The sequence below is a fragment of the Euprymna scolopes genome, chromosome 1, assembly GCF_053919585.1.
Source record: "Euprymna scolopes isolate OS-2025 chromosome 1, ASM5391958v1, whole genome shotgun sequence".
NCBI lineage: Eukaryota > Metazoa > Mollusca > Cephalopoda > Sepiida > Sepiolidae > Euprymna > Euprymna scolopes.
This window is the reverse complement of record NC_136482.1, coordinates 183,649,890-183,673,739: the sequence shown is the minus strand read 5'-3', so window position 1 is coordinate 183,673,739 and position 23,850 is coordinate 183,649,890. Positions and strand designations below refer to the sequence as shown.

The window sequence follows — 23,850 nt, the reverse complement described above, 5'->3', positions numbered from 1 at the left end:
TCTTTCTGTAGTAAGCTGATACAGATTTGTTGAGGTAGTTCACTGTGTGAAGTCGTCTTTATAATGGGTGATAATTCAATGCTAAGATGACAGGCTCTTCCATTACAACACATGCATGGACAGAAATGATATGAGAATGATATGATGGATATGTAATCCGGATCTTAAAGAAAAGCTTTAATTTGATGATCCTAGAGGAAGATTAATTCATAAAATAAGAGACTTTGTTGGTTTGATCATATTGAAAGAATGGATGAGAGTAATTGGGTTAGTTGATGTATAACAGTTGAGGTAGCAAGGACAGTTGGCAGGGAGAAGCCCAAAGAAAACACAAGAGGACATGATAAGGATGGATTTAAGAGAAATAGAGATAAATAAAGATCTGGACAAAGATAGGTTAGTTTGAAAGTCAATTTATAAAAGTCATCCAACACAATCCAGCAAATGTTAAACTGAATATGATGATGATGGTGATGATGATGATGATGATGATGATGATGATGATGATGATGATGAAATTATACTATAAAATAAATTTACAAATTTTCATATGAAAAATTAAATATTTGTTAAAGTATAAAAATAATTATCTCCCCTACACTTATTTGTTTCTAAAGTCAGGGTCCTATGTTTTTCAGTTACTCTTATAAATAGATTTAATAATAACCACCAATCTTTATTATAATAGCCATTTTGTGTCTGCCTGTAACCAAAACTATGTCTCAAATTAAGTCAGATTTTTCCATTGAACATTATTGTTTTATTTTAGTTTCAATTATTGTCTTATTTTAGTATCAATACTGCTGGCACTATTTACATCAGATTATCATTAATATGTATTAACATATACAAGGAGCGTTCCAAAAGTAATGTCTCCTATTTTTTTATTCCACCCAAATGGATCAGAGGAGATTGCAAATTGCATTGCTATGATGACTGAATTTATGTATTCATGAGCTGAAAGTTTAATCTCTCTATTGCAGATATTGACAGTGTGACATAGCCCTTGTCATAGACATATGTCAGAAGCAGAGATGCATCATTGAATTCCTGGCAAAAGTAAAAAGACTGGTGGTGACTATGTAGAAAAATTCTGAAGCACAAAAGGTTGCTTGTTTTAATAATACCACTCCTGTTTTTATAGCTCTTTAACAGCTTGAGTTCAAAAAAAAAAAAAATTTAGAACGTTTCTGAATTTTTGAGGTGAGGATTGGTTGTATCATTTGGATTCTTGTACTATTGTTCTCATTTTGAATGTCATTTTCACGTTTCAGTCAATGTAACCTCCGACCTTCAAGAATCCATAGCACAGTGATTAGAGTATTTGGAAAAATCAACTGTAAAAGCAATATCCTCCTGAAGGTTGAAGGTTCAATTCTCAGTGTGGGCAACCGAAAAATACAATTGCGAATTACTTAGGGCTGCAATCCAGTCATGGCTGATGAAATGAGAGCATACAACTAAATAAAGGGTTCCGTTCAAAATCCCGTCCAAATTCTTTAGTTAGGCAGAAACATTCCAGAGTTCGACAAAATGCACCTGAAGAAGATTGGAGGTTACATCGATTGAAAAAAAAATAGGAAGCTTTAATTTTGAAATTAGTCTTGTATATATAAAGATAGAGAGAAATAAATGTTACTTACCAGATTAACAAGTAAATATCTAATTTAAATAATCAGGTTTAATTAATACTTGCTCAGTGTAACATATTTCTAATTTCATTGTTTTATTATTATGCATATAAGAAAAAGTATAGTGTATACATTTCATGAGAAAAAAATTGAATAAAAAGCTAAACATAAAACAAATCTTTTTTTATATACAAAAACACGTAATTAAATTTGTATTTAGTGATTATTGTTGAATAATAATAGAAACTAACAAAACCAAGTGGAACTTCCACATCTTTGCTTTCTACATGAATTTATATAATTCACTGTTAATAATAATAATAATGCTTTTGAAGTAACAAATGTCTATTAAGGTCAATACTATTAAAAACGAATGACTTTCTCCTGTAAAAAGAACTGACATTTTCTGCTCAGTATTCTTTAGATAAATATAATGAACATGTCTCTTCGTTTTTAAAAAATTACAGCAACTTAATTCTTTTTACATACGGCATAATCACATTGACACACCAGTTCCTGTTAGATCATTGAAGTTAAGCAACGTTGAGCCTGGTCAGTACTACAACGGGTGATCATTTGCGACTTCCAGGTGCTGCATGTGTTCTCTACTTATCTAGACATTGTTTCCAGCCGTCCTGGACTTCTCTTGCCACTGGGCTCAAGCAGTGTAGATTCAGGAAAGGTGTGGTTGGAGATTGTGCAACCCTTGCCTCACAATTACAAGTGCGACTAATCTTACAGGGGGTATCTATTGTCTTTCAAGGCTGACTGGAGGCATCCAATTCTTTTTACAATAATAAATATTCTTTGTCTATTTATCATAAAAAATAAATGTCACTTAACCATCCTTCAAATCAATAAAACAAATTTATTTAAAATTAGAAACTGTTTTAGCGACTAATCTGATTTTGGAACAATTCATTTTAGAATGGGTAAAATCAGAATTGTTTATCTTAGCAACATCAGTTTTACTATTTAACACAGGAGGATGATTGGCTAATTGGACAATTTCGTTTTTTTAAAAGTTCTGTATCGAAGTTGATAAAATACAAACATAAAATGTTTTAGCATATTATACCAATAATAATTTTGTAAAAGGTGAAAAGAGATTTTTTTGAGATTATAAATTAAAATCATCTTTGATTTTCACTTCTTGAACGGATTTGTTTGTTTGTTCTTTTCGTGAATAAATTGTGAATTCAAAACTTACATTTTGACTTGCTTTACTTGGAAATGCCCAGAAATAAACAGAAGTTCCAATCTTTTCGGTATCAACCATTCCATCATCTACAAGACTGGTGAGGATTTCTTTCACAGACATTGATGTGATGCCTTTCTCTTTTTGACAGAGTTTCTCCAATTCCCTTAACTGGAAGAAATCTTTCTGCAACAGAAAAGTAACAAATCAAACAGGAATACTTCACATCATAAGCATTCAAAATAAAAATGACTTCACCTCATACACATTAAAATAGAAAAACTTCACATTGTAAGCATTCAAAATATAAACTTTACATTATAAGCATTCAAAATAAAAATGACTTCACTTCATACGCATTAAAATAGAAAAACTTCATATTGTAAGCATTAAAAATATAAAAGATTTACATCATAAGCATTCAAATGAATTTACATCATAAGCATTCAAAATATAAAAACTTTACACCATAAGAATTAAAATAAAAAGTCTTCACATTATAAGCATTCAAAATAAAAATGACTTCACATTATAAGTACTCAAAATAAAAATGACTTCACATTATAAGAACTCAAAATAAAAATTTTCACAAGCATTCAAAATAAAAATCTTCACATTGTAAGCATTCAAAATAAAAATCTTCACATTGTAAGCATTCAAAATAAAAATCTTCACATCAAAAGCATTCAAAATCAAATGACTTCACATCATAAGAATTCAAAATAAAAATCTTCACATCATAAGCATTCAAAATAAAAAATCTTCACATCATAAGTGTAAAGTGTTGAGCCATTATGTTCAACAAAGATAATGGTAGTAAATCAAATTGGTGAAGAATAAATGCAACAGAAAGTAATAAATCAAAACTGGAATACTTCAGCTTAAGCATTCAAAATAAAAAGGACATCACCTCATAAATATTCAAAATAAAAATCTTCACATCATAAGCATTAAAAATTGAAAAACTTCACATCATAAACATTCAAAATAAAATGTCTTCACATCACAGGCATTCTAAATAGAAAATCTTCACATTATAAGCGTTCAAAATAAAATTTTTTACAAGCATTCAAAATAAGAATCTTTACATTGTAATCATTCAAAATAAAAAATCTTCACATCATAAGCATTCAAAATAGAAAATCTTCACATAAGCATTCAAAATAAAAATGACTTCACACCATAAGCATTCAAAATAAAACGTTCACATCATAAGCATTCAAAATAAAAAACTTCACATCATAAGCATTTGAAATAAAAATGACTTCACATCATAAGCATAGAAAATAAAAATGACTTCTCATTGTAAGGATTTAATAGAAAAAATCTTCACATCATAAGCATTCAAAATAAAAATGACTTCACATCATAAGCATTAAAAATAAAGTCTTTGCATCATAAGCATTCAAAATAAAAAATCTTCACATCATAAGCATTCAAAATAAAAATGACTTCACATCATAAGCATTAAAAATAAAGTCTTTGCATCATAAGCATTCAGAATAAAAAATCTTCACATCATAAGCATTCAAAATAAAAATGACTTCACATCATAAGCATTAAAAATAAAGTCTTTGCATCATAAGCATTCAAAATAAAAAATCTTCACATCATAAGCATTCAAAATAAAAATGACTTCACATCATAAGCATTAAAAATAAAGTCTTTACATCATAAGCATTCAGAATAAAAAATCTTCACATCATAAGCATTCAAAATAAAAATGACTTCACATCATAAGCATTAAAAATAAAGTCTTTGCATCATAAGCATTCAAAATAAAAAATCTTCACATCATAAGCATTCAAAATAAAAATGACTTCACATCATAAGCATTAAAAATAAAGTCTTTGCATCATAAGCATTCAGAATAAAAAATCTTCACATCATAAGCATTCAAAATAAAAATGACTTCACATCATAAGCATTAAAAATAAAGTCTTTACATCATAAGCATTCAGAATAAAAAATCTTCACATCATAAGAGTCAATTGTTGAGACATTATGTTAAAAAAAAGATGGCGATAATAAATCACATCGGGAAGAATCAATGCAGTCATGATTTCTAGTGTTCAGTAATTATTAAGAATGGCGGCGAAGAATAAATGTAGTCTGGTTCAGTCATTTCAAGACAGAGACTTATAGAAAACTGACTTGCATCCAAAATTCGATATTTATATAAATCTCATTTACATTTGGCAGATACAAGTATTTTTCATGATATAAAACCCTGTATTATTTCTCATTGGTTGAGTATCGTAACGTGTAGTTATAAATAAGATCATCCAAATTATTGGTGTCATACCCTTATTAGTAGTCAAAAACATTTTAACACTCCCACTTTTTGATATAATGAAAAAGTCCTTTCAAACTCAATTTGGTTTGATAGTGTAAAAATAAAAAAAAATATTCATTTCTTTTTTTTGTGTTTAATTTTATTTATTCTTTATTTTTTCTTTATTCTAATTTGTCAAAAAAATATCAATATATTGGTATAATGTGTGTAAAAAGAAGACATCTTTAACCCAATTGTTTAAGATTTTTTAAGAATAAATAAATATATATATATATATATATATATATATATATATATATATATGCAGATATACATACAAATTAATACAGATATACATGCTTTTTAAAAATATATACAAATAGATTATATACCTTTTTCAAATATACATACAAATACATACAGATATACAGATTTTTCAAATATACATGTAATTGTTTTTGCTTGTTTTTAAAAAAAAGGGTTTTCTGAAGAAGGAAGAAGAAAAAATATAACTTTTTTTTAAACAAAAACTTGAAACATTCTGTTACACATTTTTAGTTTGTTAATTTGGTGAGGCAGACAAGAAAAAAATGGTCATAGGCTTGTGTCATACCTGGGACAGTTTACAATTTTACTTTTCGCTTTCTGCATTAACCGTTTAGAATTACATTGCCGCCCAAATATTTCATGCAGATGTTTGATTATAGACAAATTATAGACACCCTTTTATTTAAAATGACTTTGTTTGGTTCATAGTCTTTGCGCATCGGGATCCTGACAGCGATTATCAAGGTTAAATTTGGAGCAAATATTCTAGCCCCCCCCCATTCTCACCGACCACAGGATGGGGTGTCTTAATATTCTTAATATGGGGATGTTGCGGCTGACCATTCCAAAAGCCATTCTTAACATTAGGATCTTGGGAGTGTCTATTCCTAAACCGATCTTACCATGAAGAGGTTGGGCAACAACAACAACATTGTTTTTGCGACGAGCATGATTTTTTTTGATAAACTTTTACCTTACATCCATCTACACACTTACCTTTCAAATGACAATTTTTATATGTTTTCCACTATGCTAATAAAGAAAATCTCATTTACATTTGGCAGATACAAGTAGTTTTCATTATATAAAACCCTGTATTATGCACTTTAAAATCACTGACCGCCAGATTAATATGCATGGGAGAAGAACAAATCTAATTATACCCGACAAATTTCTTTGTTATTCATAGTATTTGCGTGTGAGATTGCCTGACAGCAATTATCAAGATTAAATTTGTGGCAAATATTTTGACAGCTACCCCGCATTATCAAAATGGGGTGTCTATTCCAAAAGCTGTTCTTAGCATGAGGAGGTTGGGGGTTGGGCAACAACAACAACTACAACTGTAGTTTAATTTTTCTACGAGAGGAGGGGGTGCATGCTTTCACTAGGAAACGCCGGTTAACGGGTCCTGCTAGTAGATAATAAAAGCCTTGAAGGAAAGGCAAAAGTATTATGACCATGGCAATACTCTTGTAAATCCAAGAAAAACAGTAGTTTTTGATTTTTTTTTTAACCAAATAATATGACTAGAGTAAAATAATTAGTTTGGATCATCATACCTTTTCAAAAAAGAAATCCATCATCCGGCTCCTCTTCTCTGCAACACTGAGTCCTTTCTTTTTAGACTGAAAAGAATCAAGAATCCAAAAAATAATTTTACACTTATCATGAAAAGCAGACATGTTGAACCAAAAAAAATTTAAATACATCCTTGCAATTTGAACTCAAGATCAATTTAAAAAATAAAATAAAATTATGCAGACAAAGACAAAGGATAGAGGGTTGACATCAGTTAGCAGTCAGCTACGCGAAGGTATTCTCAGGGACAAGTTGTATATATAGAGAGAGAAAGAGTGAGAATGTCAATCCAGTTTATGGAGATAGAAAGCGTATAAAGTGTACACACTGTCTGTTAGTTCGTGCCCCCTACATAGTAACAGGGGACGTGACGCGCATGAGCGCCCCGAAAGGGGGAGGGGCAAATGGACCGACGATCGCTCAGCTCGAGAGCTAAGTCGAAAAGGGCTGGAAACAGCTTGTCTCTTGCTTTTATACTTGTTTCCGGTGGTCTTTTGCGCATGTGTGGATTTCCTTTGAAAGGGGAAGTGACGTTGTCCATGTGTGTGTACATGTGCATACGTTAGCGTGTGTGTATACACATGAATGTGAGTGTATGTACGCGAACGTGAATATATGTACATGTGTGGACGTGGGCGCGTATGCTTGTGGGCGCGTATGTATATGACAAGTAACATAGCTTGAAATGTGAACGCATGTTTTTGTGTGAGACTAGAAAAGGCTTGCGCAGATGTTTAAATAAAAACATGAGAAAAATTTCTCCATCTCACACTAGTTTTTGATTTTGAAGTATTTTTTTTTATTAGCTTATTACATTAAGTGACATCATGCATTGTCTGGAGCGATTTCCATAAAAAAATAAACAAACAGGAATCTGACACATGTTTCTTTATAGTAGCTCATTTATAAAATGGCTGCAACATATTATTCTACAGTTAAGATATCTGTTGTTGAACGGGCTTGCCTAAATCCATATTGTTTGTCAGTCAGGAGTTTAGCAGCTGTTAGGTGTTGGACTAGGACTTGATTAACTAAGGACTCAAATATTTTGGCGAAAAGCGGGAGGAGGCTAATGGGGCGATAATTTAGTGGGTCAGTTCTTTCACCAGAATTCTTGAAGACTGGTACCACAGAGGCGGTTTTCCAGCAGTCGGGAAAACAAGATTCGTTAAGGCATTTATTGTAAAGTTTGGACAGAACTGGAGCAACCTCGGCAGAGCATTTTTTTAATAGCACAGCCGGGATGAGATCTGGTCCACATGCTTTTGAGGTGTCTAGGTTTTTTATAATAGCATGTACCTGAGAAGGGGTGATTTTCAAATCGTCAAGTGTGGCGTCTGTTCGCAGAGGAAAATCAGGGAGTGAGTGGTGTACCGAGTTCAGTGTGGAGTTTGAGGCAAACCGACTGGCAAGCAGATTAGCCTTGTCAGTTGCCGTGCAAGCAATCTCATGATTGTTTGTTAGTGGGGGAATAATTGACTGTCCATTATTAACTACGCTGTTGTAGATTTTCCAAAAATCCCGGGTTCCTAATTTCTGTGCTTCGATGCGCTTTCTGGTGGTTTCAGAGTAATCTGACTTAGCTGTGTCTATCACTCTCTTACAATTATTTCTAGCTTCTATAAACTTCTGTTTATTTGAGCTGGACTTATGTCGGTTGAATCTGCGGAACGCATGCTGCCTTTGACAAATGGCAGCTGCACAAGCAGAAGTAAACCATTGGGGGGAGTGGGGCTTGCTATAGTATTTCCGTGCGGGAACATGTGCTTCAATAGCAGTTTTGAACCATTCAGTTGTCTCATTTGCACACTGTTCCGCTGGAAGAGTAAAGATATTTTGCCATGGGGCATCTCTGATGAGCTCCCTGATGGCTTCCCAATCAGCCTTTTTGTAATACCTCGTTGTTTTGAGTAGTGGGTCTTCAGTTTTAGGGCGAGAATTTAGGCTGATTTCTACCATTATCACAGCGTGATCAGCATTCCCGAGTGGGCTGTGGGCATTTGTTGTACAGTCATTGGGAACCGTTGTCAGAAAGAGATCTAGAAGTGAGGCATGTTGATCATGCTGGTCTGGGAAACGTGTCGGAAATGTAACCAATTGAGATAGGGAATGAGATATAGAGAAGCTATGTGTTGCGCTACCAGCTACGTCTGTGTGATTTGAGAATCCTAGCCAGTTACTGTGGTGGACATTGAAGTCACCAAATACATGTATTTGTGTGCTAGTATCGAGGGAGAGTGCTATATCTATGCTGTCTGAGACTTTGTTTATTAGGGTACAGTCTTGGGTTGAGGGAGAGCGGTAGAGAAAATACAAGTAGCTAATATTGTGTTGCATATTTAGTCTGAAGCACATAAAGGCCTGGCCCTCTGATTCTAGTTTTATTTCTCTAGTTAGAGGGAGGGTGTTTCGAATATAGACTCCAAGTCCATGCATATGTCTGTCCGAGTCCTTACGGTAGAGTGGGAGATAACCAGGCATGTTAAAGTGGTTAGAGGGAATGGAGGAGTGAAGGTTAGTTTCACTTAATGCTAAGATATCCGGGGTGTTTACAAGGAGAAATGACTCAACATCATCTAAGTTAGTTCTAAGCCCGCGGATATTAGTAAATGCAAGCCTCAAGGGAGGAGGCAGGTTGGTTTTCTTTGAGTTTGGTCCTGGTTTAAACGTAACTTTTGCTTGAGCTGTCGTTTCATTTTATTTTATTTAAAAGTTTCAGTTAGGGTGGATGAGTGAGGGGGTGCTGGACAAGTAGTTGTGCAGAATACCTCTTCTAATCTTCTATCTTCTTCCTCTATCTTCTAATATAATAAAATGATAACGATTTTTCCCATTGCAACTTTCGACACTCTAGGAACCCAACGAGGCAATTCCTATGCAAATCTTCCGCACTCACTATTCCAAACTCTTACTACAACGTGTTTACGTACAAAAATACACACATTTCCTCATCTTTCCATAAAAGTGATATTTTCTCCTTGACTTACTCTCTCACCAATGTAATCTCATAATGGTAGTAGCAAATATTGGCCCTCTATATTTTTAATCCTCTTACAAAACACTAAATCACCAGTTCTTTTATTAAAAGTAATACATAGCTGCAAGACACCGGGTAATTATTCCACTTACTAAATACATTAATTCCATACATATTACATTGGCATAACATTACAGAATACGGAACGCTCTCTTTCAATTCTAAGTTCAGCAAAATGACAAAATAGCACTCGAGGAAACAGCTTAGCATTATAACCAGTCATTCTTCGGTTAAGAGAAAACTATTTTCGAACACAGAAAAAGCCTTTCTCAGTTATCACTGCTGGACACATTAATCAAAACAAAACCTTTAATCACAACATAAAATACAGACATTATTGTTTTAACATGTTCTCCCTTAATTGTTCCGGCTATATTTCACCTTAAATCCACGTATATCATCTGTTTTACAATTAATACATAAAATTGCATATAGCCTATAATTATTCCTTCCTTATGGCAGTTGGTAAACAAACATATTGTTTATAACTGGCCGATTATTTCACTGGTATTTCTTACTACTTCTTTTGGTACTCTTGCATAATTTGACTTGAATTCTTGTGATTTCCCATCAAGCCCAGATCGGGCGAGACCGGCAATCATCGGCGTCAGCCAAGCGGCATAACAGACGCAGACTAAGGAAAAAAGCAAAAAAAAAAAAAAAAAAAAAACGAAAAAAAATACAAATGCTAATTATCAAAAAATAACACAAAACCTACTTTGAAAAAAGCAAATATATTTATTTAATTTATTTTAGTATTTATTTATTTATTTTTTCAAAATATTTATCAACAGCAAGTTATGTAAATATTGTTATCTTCAAGAAAAGGTTGTTTGTTTACCTGTATAAATGTAAGGTGTAAGTACAATTTTTTTTGTTTTTCTTTAACCATATTTTTTCTTGTTTTTTTATTTCATTTTCAAGACTTTTTGTTCAGTCAGGTTGTTTTTTTTTGGGGGGGGGGATTACACAAAAATAGAAAAACATGTTTTTTTGTTTTTTTTTCAAGAAATAGTGATATTTTTTTTATTTTTTTAACGGTTCTTCATTGCCGGCGGAAGAACTTTCTTGAGATGAGGATATTTCTTTTACTTCGGTCGACTGTTGATCAGCCGTCAACAGCAAAGAGGGAGGTGATGGGATAGAGGAAATGGAAAAAGCCCCCCCCCCCAACCGGGTAGCTTTTGGAAATGTGATTTATGATGAAGACAAAAGGATCATTTCCAAATTTTTGTCTCCACATAAATTCAAGTAAATATGTACCCAGAAGCTCCCGGGTCCCGGCTGGTCCTGCATTCTTGCTTGTTACACTGTTTTGACCCAGAGCGGTTCAAGGATTCTCCCTATGTTATGTTTTCTTCGGTTGAATAGAGATTCATTGATTTCTACAGTGTGCCCTGGGCCTCCTATCTGCCGGGGATTCCTCAGGAAATACTTCTGACAAATTTCTCTCAGAACATTAACGATTCTGTGCGCAATGATACCCATTGTCTACATTGTCCATTGGTACACCGCCAAGAGAAGACATCCTTTACGCACAATCTTTTTTTTAGTAAACATTTGTGTTTACAATGGTGCACCTCATTCTTTGGGAAAGCAATTTCTTTTTCTGACAATATGAGATTGTCTCATCGGCGTTTCCATTTGTTTTTCTAGCATGCACAGATTTATTTCCTTGCCTGTCATTTTTCTGTTTGGTGAGTCTGAAAATATAGTTGTTTGTCAGCTTTTTTTGGGGTTCAGTCGATTTCTTCCAATTCGAATATTGTCTGCTTTCATTTACATATCGCTTTTTCATTGGCTAAGCAAACTCCCAGAAATTGAAGTACAAAAAAAAAATTCAAATTAAATAAATCATTTAAAATAACTAATCATAAAATAAAAAATTACTAAAAACATAAAAAAATTTTTTTTAAATAACTTTTTAAAGTCGAATTAGCGTTTCAACATTTGAACAATGCTTGGCTGTCACTGATGATTGCTGGTCTCGCCCAATCTGGGCTTGACGGGAAATCACGAGAATTATGCAAGAGTATCCTTCTTTTTCAGCATCAATTTTCTTCCTCTTATTATTTACTATCATTTACTTCTTTTTTCTCTGTCTTCATTTTTACGTGTATTTTTCTCCTTCATTTTATACCATCTTTGTTTTCTTTTTTGCCATCTTCTTCGTCTTCAACTTTGAATTCTTATTATCATTTTGCTTCTTTTTCAGAGTTTTCTTCTTCTTCAGATTCTTCAACTTCATCTTTTTTCTTCTTATCCTTCTTTTTACCTATCTTCTTCATCTACTTTTCCAGTGCTTTCTTCTTCTTCTTCTTCTTCTTCTTTTTAAATGTCTTCTTTTTCTGTGTCTCCTTTGTCTTTGACTTTGTATTCTTTTTCTCCTTCTCTTCTTCCTCATCTTCTGTGTCTTCTTTTTCTTTTCCTTTCTCATTCGTTTTATTCTTTTTCTTCTAAACAATTTCTTACATGCAGCTTAAGCGCCATGCTACTGATTGATTATAGGCTTTTCCAGAAATATATCTTTCGATTCAACAGTTTAAAGGCTTCAATAATTCTTTTAATTTTACCTCTACACATTAAAACTGATCAAAACAGATTACGGACATGGATTTGTATTATCAGAACGGTTTACAGATTGCTTAATGGCACCACAAGCTTGTGCAGGAATTCATGCTCATTAACCAGAATGTAATTGGACTGCTTTACAAAATCTTTTGCTATCACAGATGTGATTATTAGTTTCTTTACAGGACATATACTTTTACAATTATTGCATAACTAGACGGTCCTGGATATGACCTTAAACTATATCTGATGGTGAGGCCCCAGCTTGCGGGCCTTAATTGCCATTGCTCCCAGGTTCACTCTGACCCGGAGTGGTAATACCTGTTAGGGTCCCAACTATGGGTTAAATAGAAATCGACTTAAAAAAATATATTCTATTAAAAACTTTTTCTGCAAAAATCACTGGATTCGGCATTAAATAACCTGAAAAGAGTTGATATGCCGTAAAACAAAAACAACGAACCAACCATAACTAGACAGATTTTCTGTTGTCATCATCTGAGGCATTAACTTCTCCTTTTGGGAGTGAGTAGTGTTCATTCCTAATGATACGATTTTTACAGTCATTATCTCCTTTCTGAGGGATCAGTATATTATGCTTATTCATCATATCTTGCCAACCTCACAAAAGTATGTGATCGGAAGGAGTATATTTTGCTAGTTGTCATTTAACTTATTCAGATATTGTATTAATATTGTACTTTGCATTTTGTAATTTTATTTGATAAAGACAAAAAGCCATAATAGCAGCCAGACACTTGATAACTGTTAAGTTAAATTAGCAGTTACTATTTTTATGTGTCAAAGCTATCTGATGAGTCACTAGGCAGTGATAAAATAGTTTAAATTTAATAGGAAAGGGAAAAGTAATTAATCAGCCGATTACTGATTAATCGTCAAAGTGGCCAATTACCTGCCGATTAATTGGTACCCCTAGTAGAAAGTTGTTTTCTTCTCCCAACTCTCTCTTCCCTTATTTTGTCCTTTAATTTTCACATTCCATGAGCGATGTTTCTGACCGAGGGTGAAGAATTGCTGTTTTCTGGGTCAAAATTTCTCCATCTCACACTAGTTTTTGATCTTGAAGTATTTTTTTTTTATTAGCTTATTACATTAAGTGGCATCATGCATTGTCTGGAGCGATTTCCATAAAAAAATAAACAAACAGGAATCTGACACATGTTTCTTTATAGTAGCTCATTTACAAAATGGCTGCAACATATTATTCCAATTTTTTTAAAAATCTTAGACTTTTAATAAACTAAAATCTAAAAAAGTAAAATGGATCTGTAAAAAAAAAATTCCAATAATGTCAAGGAAAAAGTATCCTTTGAAAAAAGCAACTTTGACCTCACCAACAACTGTGAGTAATGTTTCTCTAGAATGCACGACGAATGACTGCATACTTCAATTTGTACATGGTAATTTTCTTCCTTTTAATTATTTGATTGTTTGCTTGCTTATCAGGATCAAGAAATGGCATTCAATTTAGACCAAAAAAAGAACAAAAACAAAATTGCCATCTTTTTTTCTTTTTCTTCAGACGTGGAAAATCACTCAGACAAAAAAAATAAATAAATAATTTAAATCCAGGTACTAGACGCCACAGACTGTACCTCTCCAGGGGTAATGACAGGGTAACTTTATAAGCAATAATACAACTTCTGGAACTTCATTGTGACTATGGGTTATGTAGCACACCATGAATCTTGACCAGGATTTTTTAATTAAATATCTATAATAAATTTGTACATATGAACCTTAAGCTATAACCCCCCCCCCCCCGATATTCTCCAATTTTTTAGATGATTATATATATAAACCTTTGAAAAACTTGGCAGCAAAAGTTATTGATTAATATTCCTTGTTAGCCCGTCCCCTTAAAATATTCTACTCATTAATTGTGAACACCCTGAAAAACTTGGAGGAAAGAAGAAAATAAAAGAAAAAACAACAAAAAAACAATTTCAAATTTTAGAATGGGGTATTAGTTTTGCAAATAAATTTAATGTAAAATAATTTCCCATTCCTGAACCATTCTAGCTTTTTAGGGCAGTTAACAAAAAAGTCATGGGAAATAAATTCTCAGCCTATATTTTTTTGTGATCTATGCTGAAAAGTTAGTAAAAAATGTGTATTAGTTTTGTTTATTAAAAAAATAGTTATTGTTGACAAAATACAATTTTATCAAAAAGAAACTAGAAAATAACACATTTAAAAAGAACAAGTGCTTGTGTGCAGTATACCAGGTTTTCGAACAATACCAGTTCAGGTAAAAACACTATGTATTTACTACGTGTCATGTCAAAATCAGCATAAATTCCAAATATTACGAAAAATGATCCTGTAGAAAAATAATTACAAGTAAAAATAGAATTATCGAGTTTCATTGTATGTTTTAATATGGAAGAGTTGTGCAACCAATTCTGTATGACAAACCGACTTATCTCCCTTGCTTTCCTTGAAATCTGCCATTGAACAAATAAAAAATATGAGACTGCTAGTCTTTTTGATTTTTTTCTGAAAAATACATCTTGTACATTTTCTACTGCATCATTTTTGGAATTTTTAAAATTTATACTAATTTCGACATGATGCAGAAGTACGTAATAGTGTTTTTACCTGTCATGTACTTGTTCAAAAACATGAGCACCAAAAAACATTTTAGATAAAAATATTTAAAAGTACTTGTAATGAATAAAGACCAAGAGAATTTTAGTCATTACATAGTCAGTTTCTACTATTCTAACTATTCCCAAAACAGACAATACAAATAACAAAAAACGAGGTTACATGTTTGCTAACTTCAGCAAACAATACAAAAGACAATAATCCTCGCTGTTTAAGAGTTAGGGTCTCCTATAGACTAGCATGATTAAAGTTGGGGGTGAGGGAACAAGTATGTTTATTCACCAGTTTCTGTTGCATGGGTAAACTAGTGCATTTAGGAGTCATTTGGGCATTGTTTCTGGGGGGGGGGCAAGGGTATGGCTAGAGCCAATAAATTCAAAGAACGAGAGTTTTTCACACAAAAATTCTTTTGAAAAAAAAAAACATCTCCCAACTCTTTCTTATTTCTTAATTCTTGCTGTCATGTTTTTCAGAATATAATTTTGGATGTTATAGGGCGGGGGTTAAAAAGCAAAATTTAACAAACATCAGAAAAATGATTACATGTCATTCAAATGCTATCTGGTCAGAAAGTGGAAATCATTTTATGTTAAATTTATGTTAAACTTATCCCTCACTCTAAAATTTTTTTTTTTTTAATTTTTCAGAAAGCATTAATTCTTTTAATAAAAATTGAACTTAATTTACTTTCTGGGTCTAGTTACTATTTTTACTACTCGTTCATCTGCCCTCCCTTTTTTCTTTCATATATTGTTATCTGAAAAAAGATTTTAATGACATAAACAAAATGGCATTTAGTACTTCATAATCCACTTCATCTTTTCGATCAGTGAAGGAGATTGAGGCAATTTTTATTTTTCCCTCAGAGGGGATGGGGGGGGGGGTCAGGTGACTGAACTTTCCCTACATTACTGATCTCGTATTTAACCCTTCCAACCTTGCACAGCCGATATATCGGCCTTAGCAACATAGGTAAAAAGACAACATGGACGATATTTCAGCCTTCTAATAATACATTATCAAATAATTTTGATAATCACCTATTGTCTTTTTGGATAATTATTGCTTAATTGGGTCAGGGTTTAAAGGATTAAGACTCTAGTTGAGTTTGTCATTCAAACTTCTCGACCCAACAATCACAGGTGACATGAATTGAAACGAATATATAGAAGACATTGCCAATGCTGCTGCAAATAAAGTGGGCCCTCTTTATTGCTCTAGCAGAATACTCAACCGTATCAGTTTTTTATACCTCTAGAAAGACACCATTCACCCGTGCATAGAATGTTGCATCCTTGTGCTTGTTTTACAAGTACTTTAATGAAATATGCAGTGCAAGTCCAGAATTCAACTAAAATAAAAAAAACGAAAATACAAAATATTTCTATGATGTGTGCATCCGTCATGGTTGAAAATGTCAGATTCCAAAAACTACGTAAATTGATCAAGCGTTTTTTTAACTAAGAAAATCAAATTTTATAAGGAAATGAGCCATACTTTGTCCCACCATGTTTACTAAATAAGAGGGAGACAACTCACTTTGAACTATCGAGATTAAAATCACTAAAAATCAAAAACAAAACTGACTTTCTATATTAAAAATCTGCTTTATTAATTTATGTGATTTTTGGAATATGACATTTTTGTTCCGTGACGGGTATGTACATCATAAAGAGTTTTCTCTATTTTTGTTTTCTTAATTAAATTGAATTCTGGATAACCTTACATGCTCCACCTCAGTGTAAATACTTCCGACTAACCCAACAAGCAGCAAAATCACACTCCTTCACTATAGAGCACATGGACGGAGAACCTTCTATTCTGATAATTTCTTCCCTAGAACTGATAGACTTTGGAATTACCTTTGTTTCCTGCTTCCCTGACTTTATTAACATGCAGAAATTTAAATGTAATGTGAACAGACACCTTGTTCATCAACTCCCTACTTAGTGCTCCTGTAAGTATGGTCGGTCACTAATTCATAATAGCCACTTACATCTCGGTAGCAATGTGCCTTGTTTGAGGAAAATATGAGTAAAACTAAAAACAACTTGAAAATACTATTTAAAAATAGCATGGTTCAATAAGTACATTTGCACCATTTTTACTTAAAAGGCAACTCAGCCTTTAAATTGATGACTTTTAAAAGTTTTTGGATATGCTGAAAACGAATATCACATTCAAATTTGGGGTCAGACAAGTAGTTTTCTAAAACATTTTTTTTTCCAATGTATTACTTAATGAATGTCAGTGGCGGTCGCCATTCCTAACATTGGAAGAGGGTGTTTTGTAACACGCATGCACATTAGTACTTGTTCAGTTTGGAAAAACATGGCCGCCAGTGAAAACATAAGGGATTAACTCGGATAATAAAGGTATTAATATCTAGAAAACAGGTATTTGGCAGAGAAGCCAACAAACGACTACAATGAAAAAAAAAATTTTTTTTTTAAATCAATTTTCACCCCAAACAAGGCACAGTGCCACTTTGAAGTAGGGGACTACTATCGGGGACATAATTTGCAGGGGCATTATGAAGGGAGTTGAGTAGCAAGATGTTTGTTCACATTACACTTCAACTTCTGCATATCAGTACAGTTGGGAAAGCAGTTGGGCTTTCTTACATCTAAGGATCTCTACTGTAAAGGGGTGGGACTTAGTTGCTTGTCAGGTTTATCGGGGGTAGTCATGTCGAGAAGGTACAAGTGCTTTCAGTTCGTCAGAGCATTCACCATTAAAGTATTTGTAGAACAGACAGAGGGATGCAACATTTCATCGATGGGACAGAGGCTGAAGCCGAGATGACAGTTCAGGACCTATCAGGTTAGCGACTCTCTTTTGAACACTGTCCAGGAGTGAGAGACAAGCAGCAGATGCACCAGCCCAGATGTGACAACAGTACTCCATACATGGGCGAATGGTGGCCTTATAGAGGTACAGGATACTTTCAGGCGTAAGTAGTTTTCTAGCACGGTAGAGAGAGACAAATTCTTTGCAGCAGTCTTGGCAATGCTCTCAATGTATCTATTCCAGTTCATATTCCCTGTAAACGTTAGGTCAAGGAGTTTAAAAGAAGTACTTTCAGGTAATGTGTTCTTGGCCATTGCTATTGGTGGTAGAGAAGGTTTCTTGTAGTTATTGAAGGAAACAAGCTTAGTCTTAGCAGCATTGAATGTGACCATCCATTTTTGTCCCCATTCCACTACAGATTGGAGGTCATCTTCTAGTGTTTCTGCCATGTCCTTAGATATGTGTTCATCTGTTTTCCCCTCATGCCTGTTATAGAGAGTGGTGTCATCGGCAAATATACCCATCTCAGAAACAATTTTATCAGGGAGGTCATTTATGAATATCAGAAATAATAAAGGTTCAAGGATAGACCCCTGAGGCACTCCCGCATTTATATCATACTGTTTAGATGTACGGCCGTCGAGGACAGCTTGGAATTTTCTCTTACTTAAGAAGGATTTAATTACATTATGTATTCTTCCAGTGATACCATATGATCTAATTTTCCTTAGACGACCATCGTGCCATACCCTGTCAAAAACTTTAGATATCTCAAGGGCTACCGCTCTACCTTCCCCTGTTTTGTCCAGTGAACGGTATATACGTTCAGAGACGTTAAGATATCTGCTGTTGAATGGGCTTGCCTAAATCCATATCGTTTGTCAGTCAGGAGTTTAGTAGCTGTTAGGTGTTGGACTAGGGCTTGATTTACTAAGAACTCAAATATTTTAGCGAAAAGCAGGAGGAGGCTAATGGGGCGATAATTTAGTGGGTCAGTTTTTTCACCAGTATTCTTGAAGACTGGTATCACAGAAGCAGTTTTCCAGCAGTCGCGAAAGCAAGATTCGTTAAGGCATTTATTGTAAAGTGTCGAGAGAACTGGAGCAACCTCAGCAGAGCATTTTTTTAATAGCACAGCCGGGATGAGATCAGATCTACATGCTTTTGAGGTGTCTAGGTTTTTTTTATGATACCATGTACCTAACAGGGGGCGATTTTCAAATCCTCTAGTGTGGCGTCTGTCCGCAAAGGAAAATCAGGGAGGGAATCGTTACCGTAGTCAAGAAAAGATAATTTTATACCTATCTGGCTCATTTGTTTTGGTTTTCAAGCTGTTTTATAGCTCTTTATTTAATCTCCGAAATTCAGTTTTTCCGACTCAAAAAAAAAAAAAAAAAAAATGGCGGCATCTTTGGAAAAAACAAGCCTCGTTTTGAATTCAAGGTTTACCGGTGCTTTGAGTTTTTTTTTGTGCCAAGCAGAGAGTGATCTGCGCTATTTTTTAAATCATATTTCCACGTTTAATTAGTTTTATGTTGTTTTTTTTATTCAATTTTAAGGTTAAAGTACAGAATAGGTACAAAACACCCTCCCCTCCTCATGTTAAGAATGGCTTTTTTAAAATAATAACGCTATTATTTCAGCACGGATCACTCTCTGCATGAGTATCTTTTTTTTCTGTTAAAAGGGTGCCCAGGCTGGGCACTGCCCAGCGTAGTATAAACACCCCAACCTACCCATGTTAAGAACGGCTTTCAGAATAAACGCCCCCATCCTCGAATGTTGTTCTTAACATGGGGAGAGTGGGGTGTTTATACTACGCTGGTAACTCTCGTAAAAACACCCCAAAAATTCAAAACTAGGCAAAGAAGAAAATGCCGCCACCCCCACCCCCAAATCCGCTCGGAAAAACCGAATTTTTGAGATTAAATAAAGAGCAATAAAAACTACTTGAAAACCAAATAGGTATAAAATTAACTTTTATTGGCTACGGTAACATTTATTTCTTGTATATATTTATTTTTCGTCTAGTTATTTGTTGGCTTCTCTGCTACCCAGAAAACTACTTGTTTGCCCCAAATTTAAATGTGATATTCGTAAATGCTTATTCAGCTCGAAAAACGTCCAGTGTTTACCGATGTATTGGAAAATTTAAAATGGCGCCGAACTCTCTGCTGAACACGGTAAGTTTGTGAAAATGAGTTAAAATAAAAAAAAACTATACCATATACTGTTAAAAACTCACCGAATATATGTCAGCGTATGTCACGGTAACATGTATTGCGCTAGTTTCTAACAGTATTTTGTATACTTTTTATTTTTAACTCATTTTCCAAAACTTACAGTGTTCAGTCAGAGTTCGGCGCCATTTTGAATTTTCCAACACATCATCGGTAAACACTGTATTTTTGTCGAGCTGAATAAACATGTTACATTAAATAAAAACACTAAAAAATTATCCAGCTGGGGAGAAAAGTAACTTATCTTGCCTTTGATAACATTTATTTGTTATATATTTGTTTTTTGACAACGTTTTCAAATCTATGTGTACAGTAAAACAAACCCAGATATAGTAATAATTTGATACGAAAATGCTGATTAATAGTTATAAAATAATTATATATTTTTTGTGTATATTAGTTTTAATCAATCTTATTAGTGTTAAAGAATCTAACTTATATTACTCCTTGCGATAACTAAATTGTCGTAACAACAAACATTATTTGTAAATAAACTTTTACAAACCATCTTGTTTAAATTATCAACAAGGTATTCGTCGGCTGAAACTGAAGAGGAATTGTTTTCAAAATTGCCTCCACTAAGTAAACTTTACCCTGTTCACTACACACAATCAGCAAATGTCAGAAAAAATTACATATACTTTTTTCTGTTAGCAGATAATAATTTTAAAACGATTTCAAAATAGAAATGTATTACTAAAATATTGAAAAAACAAGAGAAAAGCAAGAAAAATGGAAATAAGTAACATTTTTATAAACAACAGGTATTCCCGTATCGGTAGGACTGAGGTGAATCAGGGGGAGGTAACTGCGTCGTCTCTACAGTCGTCGTAGCTGATGTCGTCCAAGAGGGACCGCTTTCGGATACATCCTCGCCGCGGTGCAAACTGCGGCCGGGTTGATCAACTCCGACATCGTAGAAGGGAAGATGAAATAGGTAGGAAGACATTCGTTCTTTCTTCATCATTGTGCATCAAACTCTTAAAAACCATTGAACAGTATAAAATGTCTGATCAGACCACCGTGGTGTCACTGTAGCTGTACCAGTACCACTGTGCACTGTACCAGCTTATTCTCTCAGCGATAACGATTTGAAATATTTTTGATTTAACGTTTTAATTGTTGTCTTTGTTTTATTTCATTTTAATTTGAAGTTAAAAAAAATCATATTGTTTCTGGTTGTTTTGAGACGTGAATAAAAGGTCAAAGTCGTCTGTTGCATGTGCCATAGTAGTAGTGGTAGTAGCCATATTGGCACGAGGAATTAGGGGGGGGGAGGCACCAGGTTCGTTAAGGATTGTTTCTGCTTTTTAATAATAATTGTTGGTTTTCTCGCTTTAACAATGACAAGGATGGTGCCTAAATCAAAGTTCTTGGAAAATTAAACTAGTTTAAATCTTATTTTTAGTCAATTTGCAAGAATACCTCCAACAAAATAAAACAGATGTGGTTTTCTTGGAGATGTTTTTTTTTTTTTTTTCTTACGTGACAAACTATGGCGAACAACTTGTTTCGCCATCGTAAAAAAAAATAAAATAAATAAAAGAAATATGCCACATATTTTTTGCTAAATGTATTTTCCAATAATGAATGAGATCAAGTTAACATCCAGTTAAATTTCAATATTTTTTATTCTTCAAAATTTATTTAAAGTCTGAAAATAAGACATCTTGTTTTCAAGATTTTAAATGAGATAGCCCTAAATTCTTCATCCCGTCACGTTGAAAATGTAAAAATATAAAGGAGGTTACGTCTTTGTCTGATTTTATTTATTTATTTATGGATGGTAAAGGTGACAGATTTCAACAATATTAAACGACTAACTTGTTGCCTTAAAACTGTTAAATTAAAAAAACAAACACTCCAATATCAGTACAGTACACTAGTAGCAGCAGTAGCACCTACCTCTTTACTTTATTAGATATCTTGTGACTTCATCTCGAAAGAAATAACTTTTACTAAAACAGCCGTTACTTTAAATTCTTAACTATATCCGATTGCAGCAAATTGTTAATGCTATTTTGGTAATCTTTTGGATATCTTTTCAGTTTACGGGTCGTGCTGAAATAATAACATCATCTAGAAATCCATTTTTAACATACGGGGTGGGTGGGGGTATCTGTTAACTAATCTGTACTTACCTAACAATTTAATAAGCAAAAGATACCGTAAATAATTGAATCTATCATAAAAATCCTATCCTTAAAAAAAAAAAAAAAAAAAAAGGAATAGCACGGTTCATAAATTGCAGAAGTACCATCTTTTGTTTTAATTAAATCTCATGGAAATTAAATAAAGATCTGACTACATGTTACTAGTGAATATATATATATATATATATATATATATATATATATATATATACCAAAACTTCAATGAATGTTTCTAGTTTTTAACCAGAATCTAATGCTTTAGGATGCCGATATATTTGATTTGAATTAAATTAGCGATGGGGGTCTTTCCTTTCTATTAGCAGAAGTACTCAGCATTGCCCGGGGCATGGAAAATGAAATTAGAAAAAATTAAATCAAGTGTATAACCTCTTTCTTTTAAGAATCTCTCTCTCTCTCTCTCTTTATAAACTCAATCAGGTTTTTGAACGCAACTGGTTCAATATAATAGTCCATTCAAGATAATCGAAAGCAAAGAGAAATTATCAACAACTGATTGCAGGTCAGGTCAACAGTGTTGACCGTCAACACAACTGTAACGGTGAAAACCAGCGTTCAATAGGGATGTGTGTTATTCTCTTCTCTATTAAACTACACCATCAACATTGTTGATCATGCTTTTCGAAACTATGCCTAGATGGTAGTTGGGCAGGAGATGAGTGTGTGTGAAATCAAACCTATGTGTTGCGTTGACACCAAATCGACGTATGTTGCATTCCTATCAAATGGTGTGCTATCTAACAGGCTACATATGTATGCATATTTAAGTTGTTTGATATATAACAGGCCGTCATCGTTGTGTCCCAAATGTCTATCTCAACAGCCTGCAACTCGACCAGTGCTTTGAGTGTGCATAGATGTCCACATATAATACACATACACATGACGACATACCTGTCTGTTGTTGGCCGCTTCTGGGGGATTCGCCAACTGTCCTTTGGGGAGCTGGAACCTGCTGTAATGAAGACGCTTCAAGACATGGACCAAAGACGATGGGTGTTATGTTTTATTCATTCCCAGGCATCTCGTCTGCAGAAATGGAGTGACCGACAATCTTTGGCTTGTGTGTTCTCTGACTCCATTTTGAGACCATTACCTCCCTCATGGGGAGACCCTCTTAACCTATCTTGTTTGTTCAGCGTCTAGGCTCCAACTCAACTAAGCTTAACTCAGCATACTCAAACTGGAACACTTGACATGTCACGTCCGGTCCCTGCTTGCATACTTCTGGTGCAACTGACCGGTCAACAAAGTTTGACACCTGTCAAAACATACCAAGATTCAAATTCTCTGTTGTTTACTCCACTAGATAGATAATTATATAGATAGATAGATAATTATCTGCTTTCACCTGGCTATTATCTAATATATGCTAACTGTTATGTTATGGGGGAAGGAGCATTTTGTCTTTTGTTAAGTCTCATTATTAATATTACAGCCATATCCTGGGATACGGCATTAAAAATTAGTAACAAAATACAGTACGGTATATAATACGCATGTATATAATCAAATAACATTATAAATAACGCCGTAAGGCGGGACAAATACCATAACCAGAGTCTAGGAAAATATCATATTTCACATCGTAACCTGAAAAAACGTATCCTAGGGCCAACGTATCCCGGGGTTCTACTGTATTATTATTAATATGTGTGTCTTATTATTACATGTCTA

At 33.7% G+C, this 23,850-nt stretch overlaps 2 protein-coding genes across 4 annotated transcripts in view; one reads left to right on the top strand and one right to left on the bottom strand.

Annotated features, from left to right (window-relative positions):
• LOC145278062 (meiotic nuclear division protein 1 homolog) overlaps positions 1-21,928 on the bottom strand; it is a 42,545-nt gene extending 20,617 nt beyond the window's left edge. Inside the window, exons 1-3 of one of the 3 annotated variants that reach the window (XM_080130314.1) lie at positions 21,908-21,928; positions 6,715-6,780; positions 2,842-3,015 (exon numbers count right to left, since the gene is read on the bottom strand). In XM_080130314.1, the coding sequence (XP_079986440.1) occupies positions 2,842-3,015; positions 6,715-6,738 (198 nt within the window). In that variant the 5' untranslated portion in view covers positions 6,739-6,780; positions 21,908-21,928. Of the gene's footprint in view, positions 1-2,841; positions 3,016-6,714; positions 6,781-19,063; positions 19,113-20,507; positions 20,641-21,907 lie in introns of those variants that run through there. The other 2 variants (XM_080130305.1, XM_080130308.1) reach the window with 2 other exon arrangements.
• Positions 20,783-23,850, top strand: part of LOC145278056 (uncharacterized) — a 41,663-nt gene continuing 38,595 nt past the window's right edge. Inside the window, exon 1 of the mRNA XM_080130300.1 lies at positions 20,783-20,939. Coding sequence (XP_079986426.1) covers positions 20,840-20,939 — 100 coding nt within the window. The 5' untranslated portion in view covers positions 20,783-20,839. The remainder of the gene's footprint in view (positions 20,940-23,850) is intronic.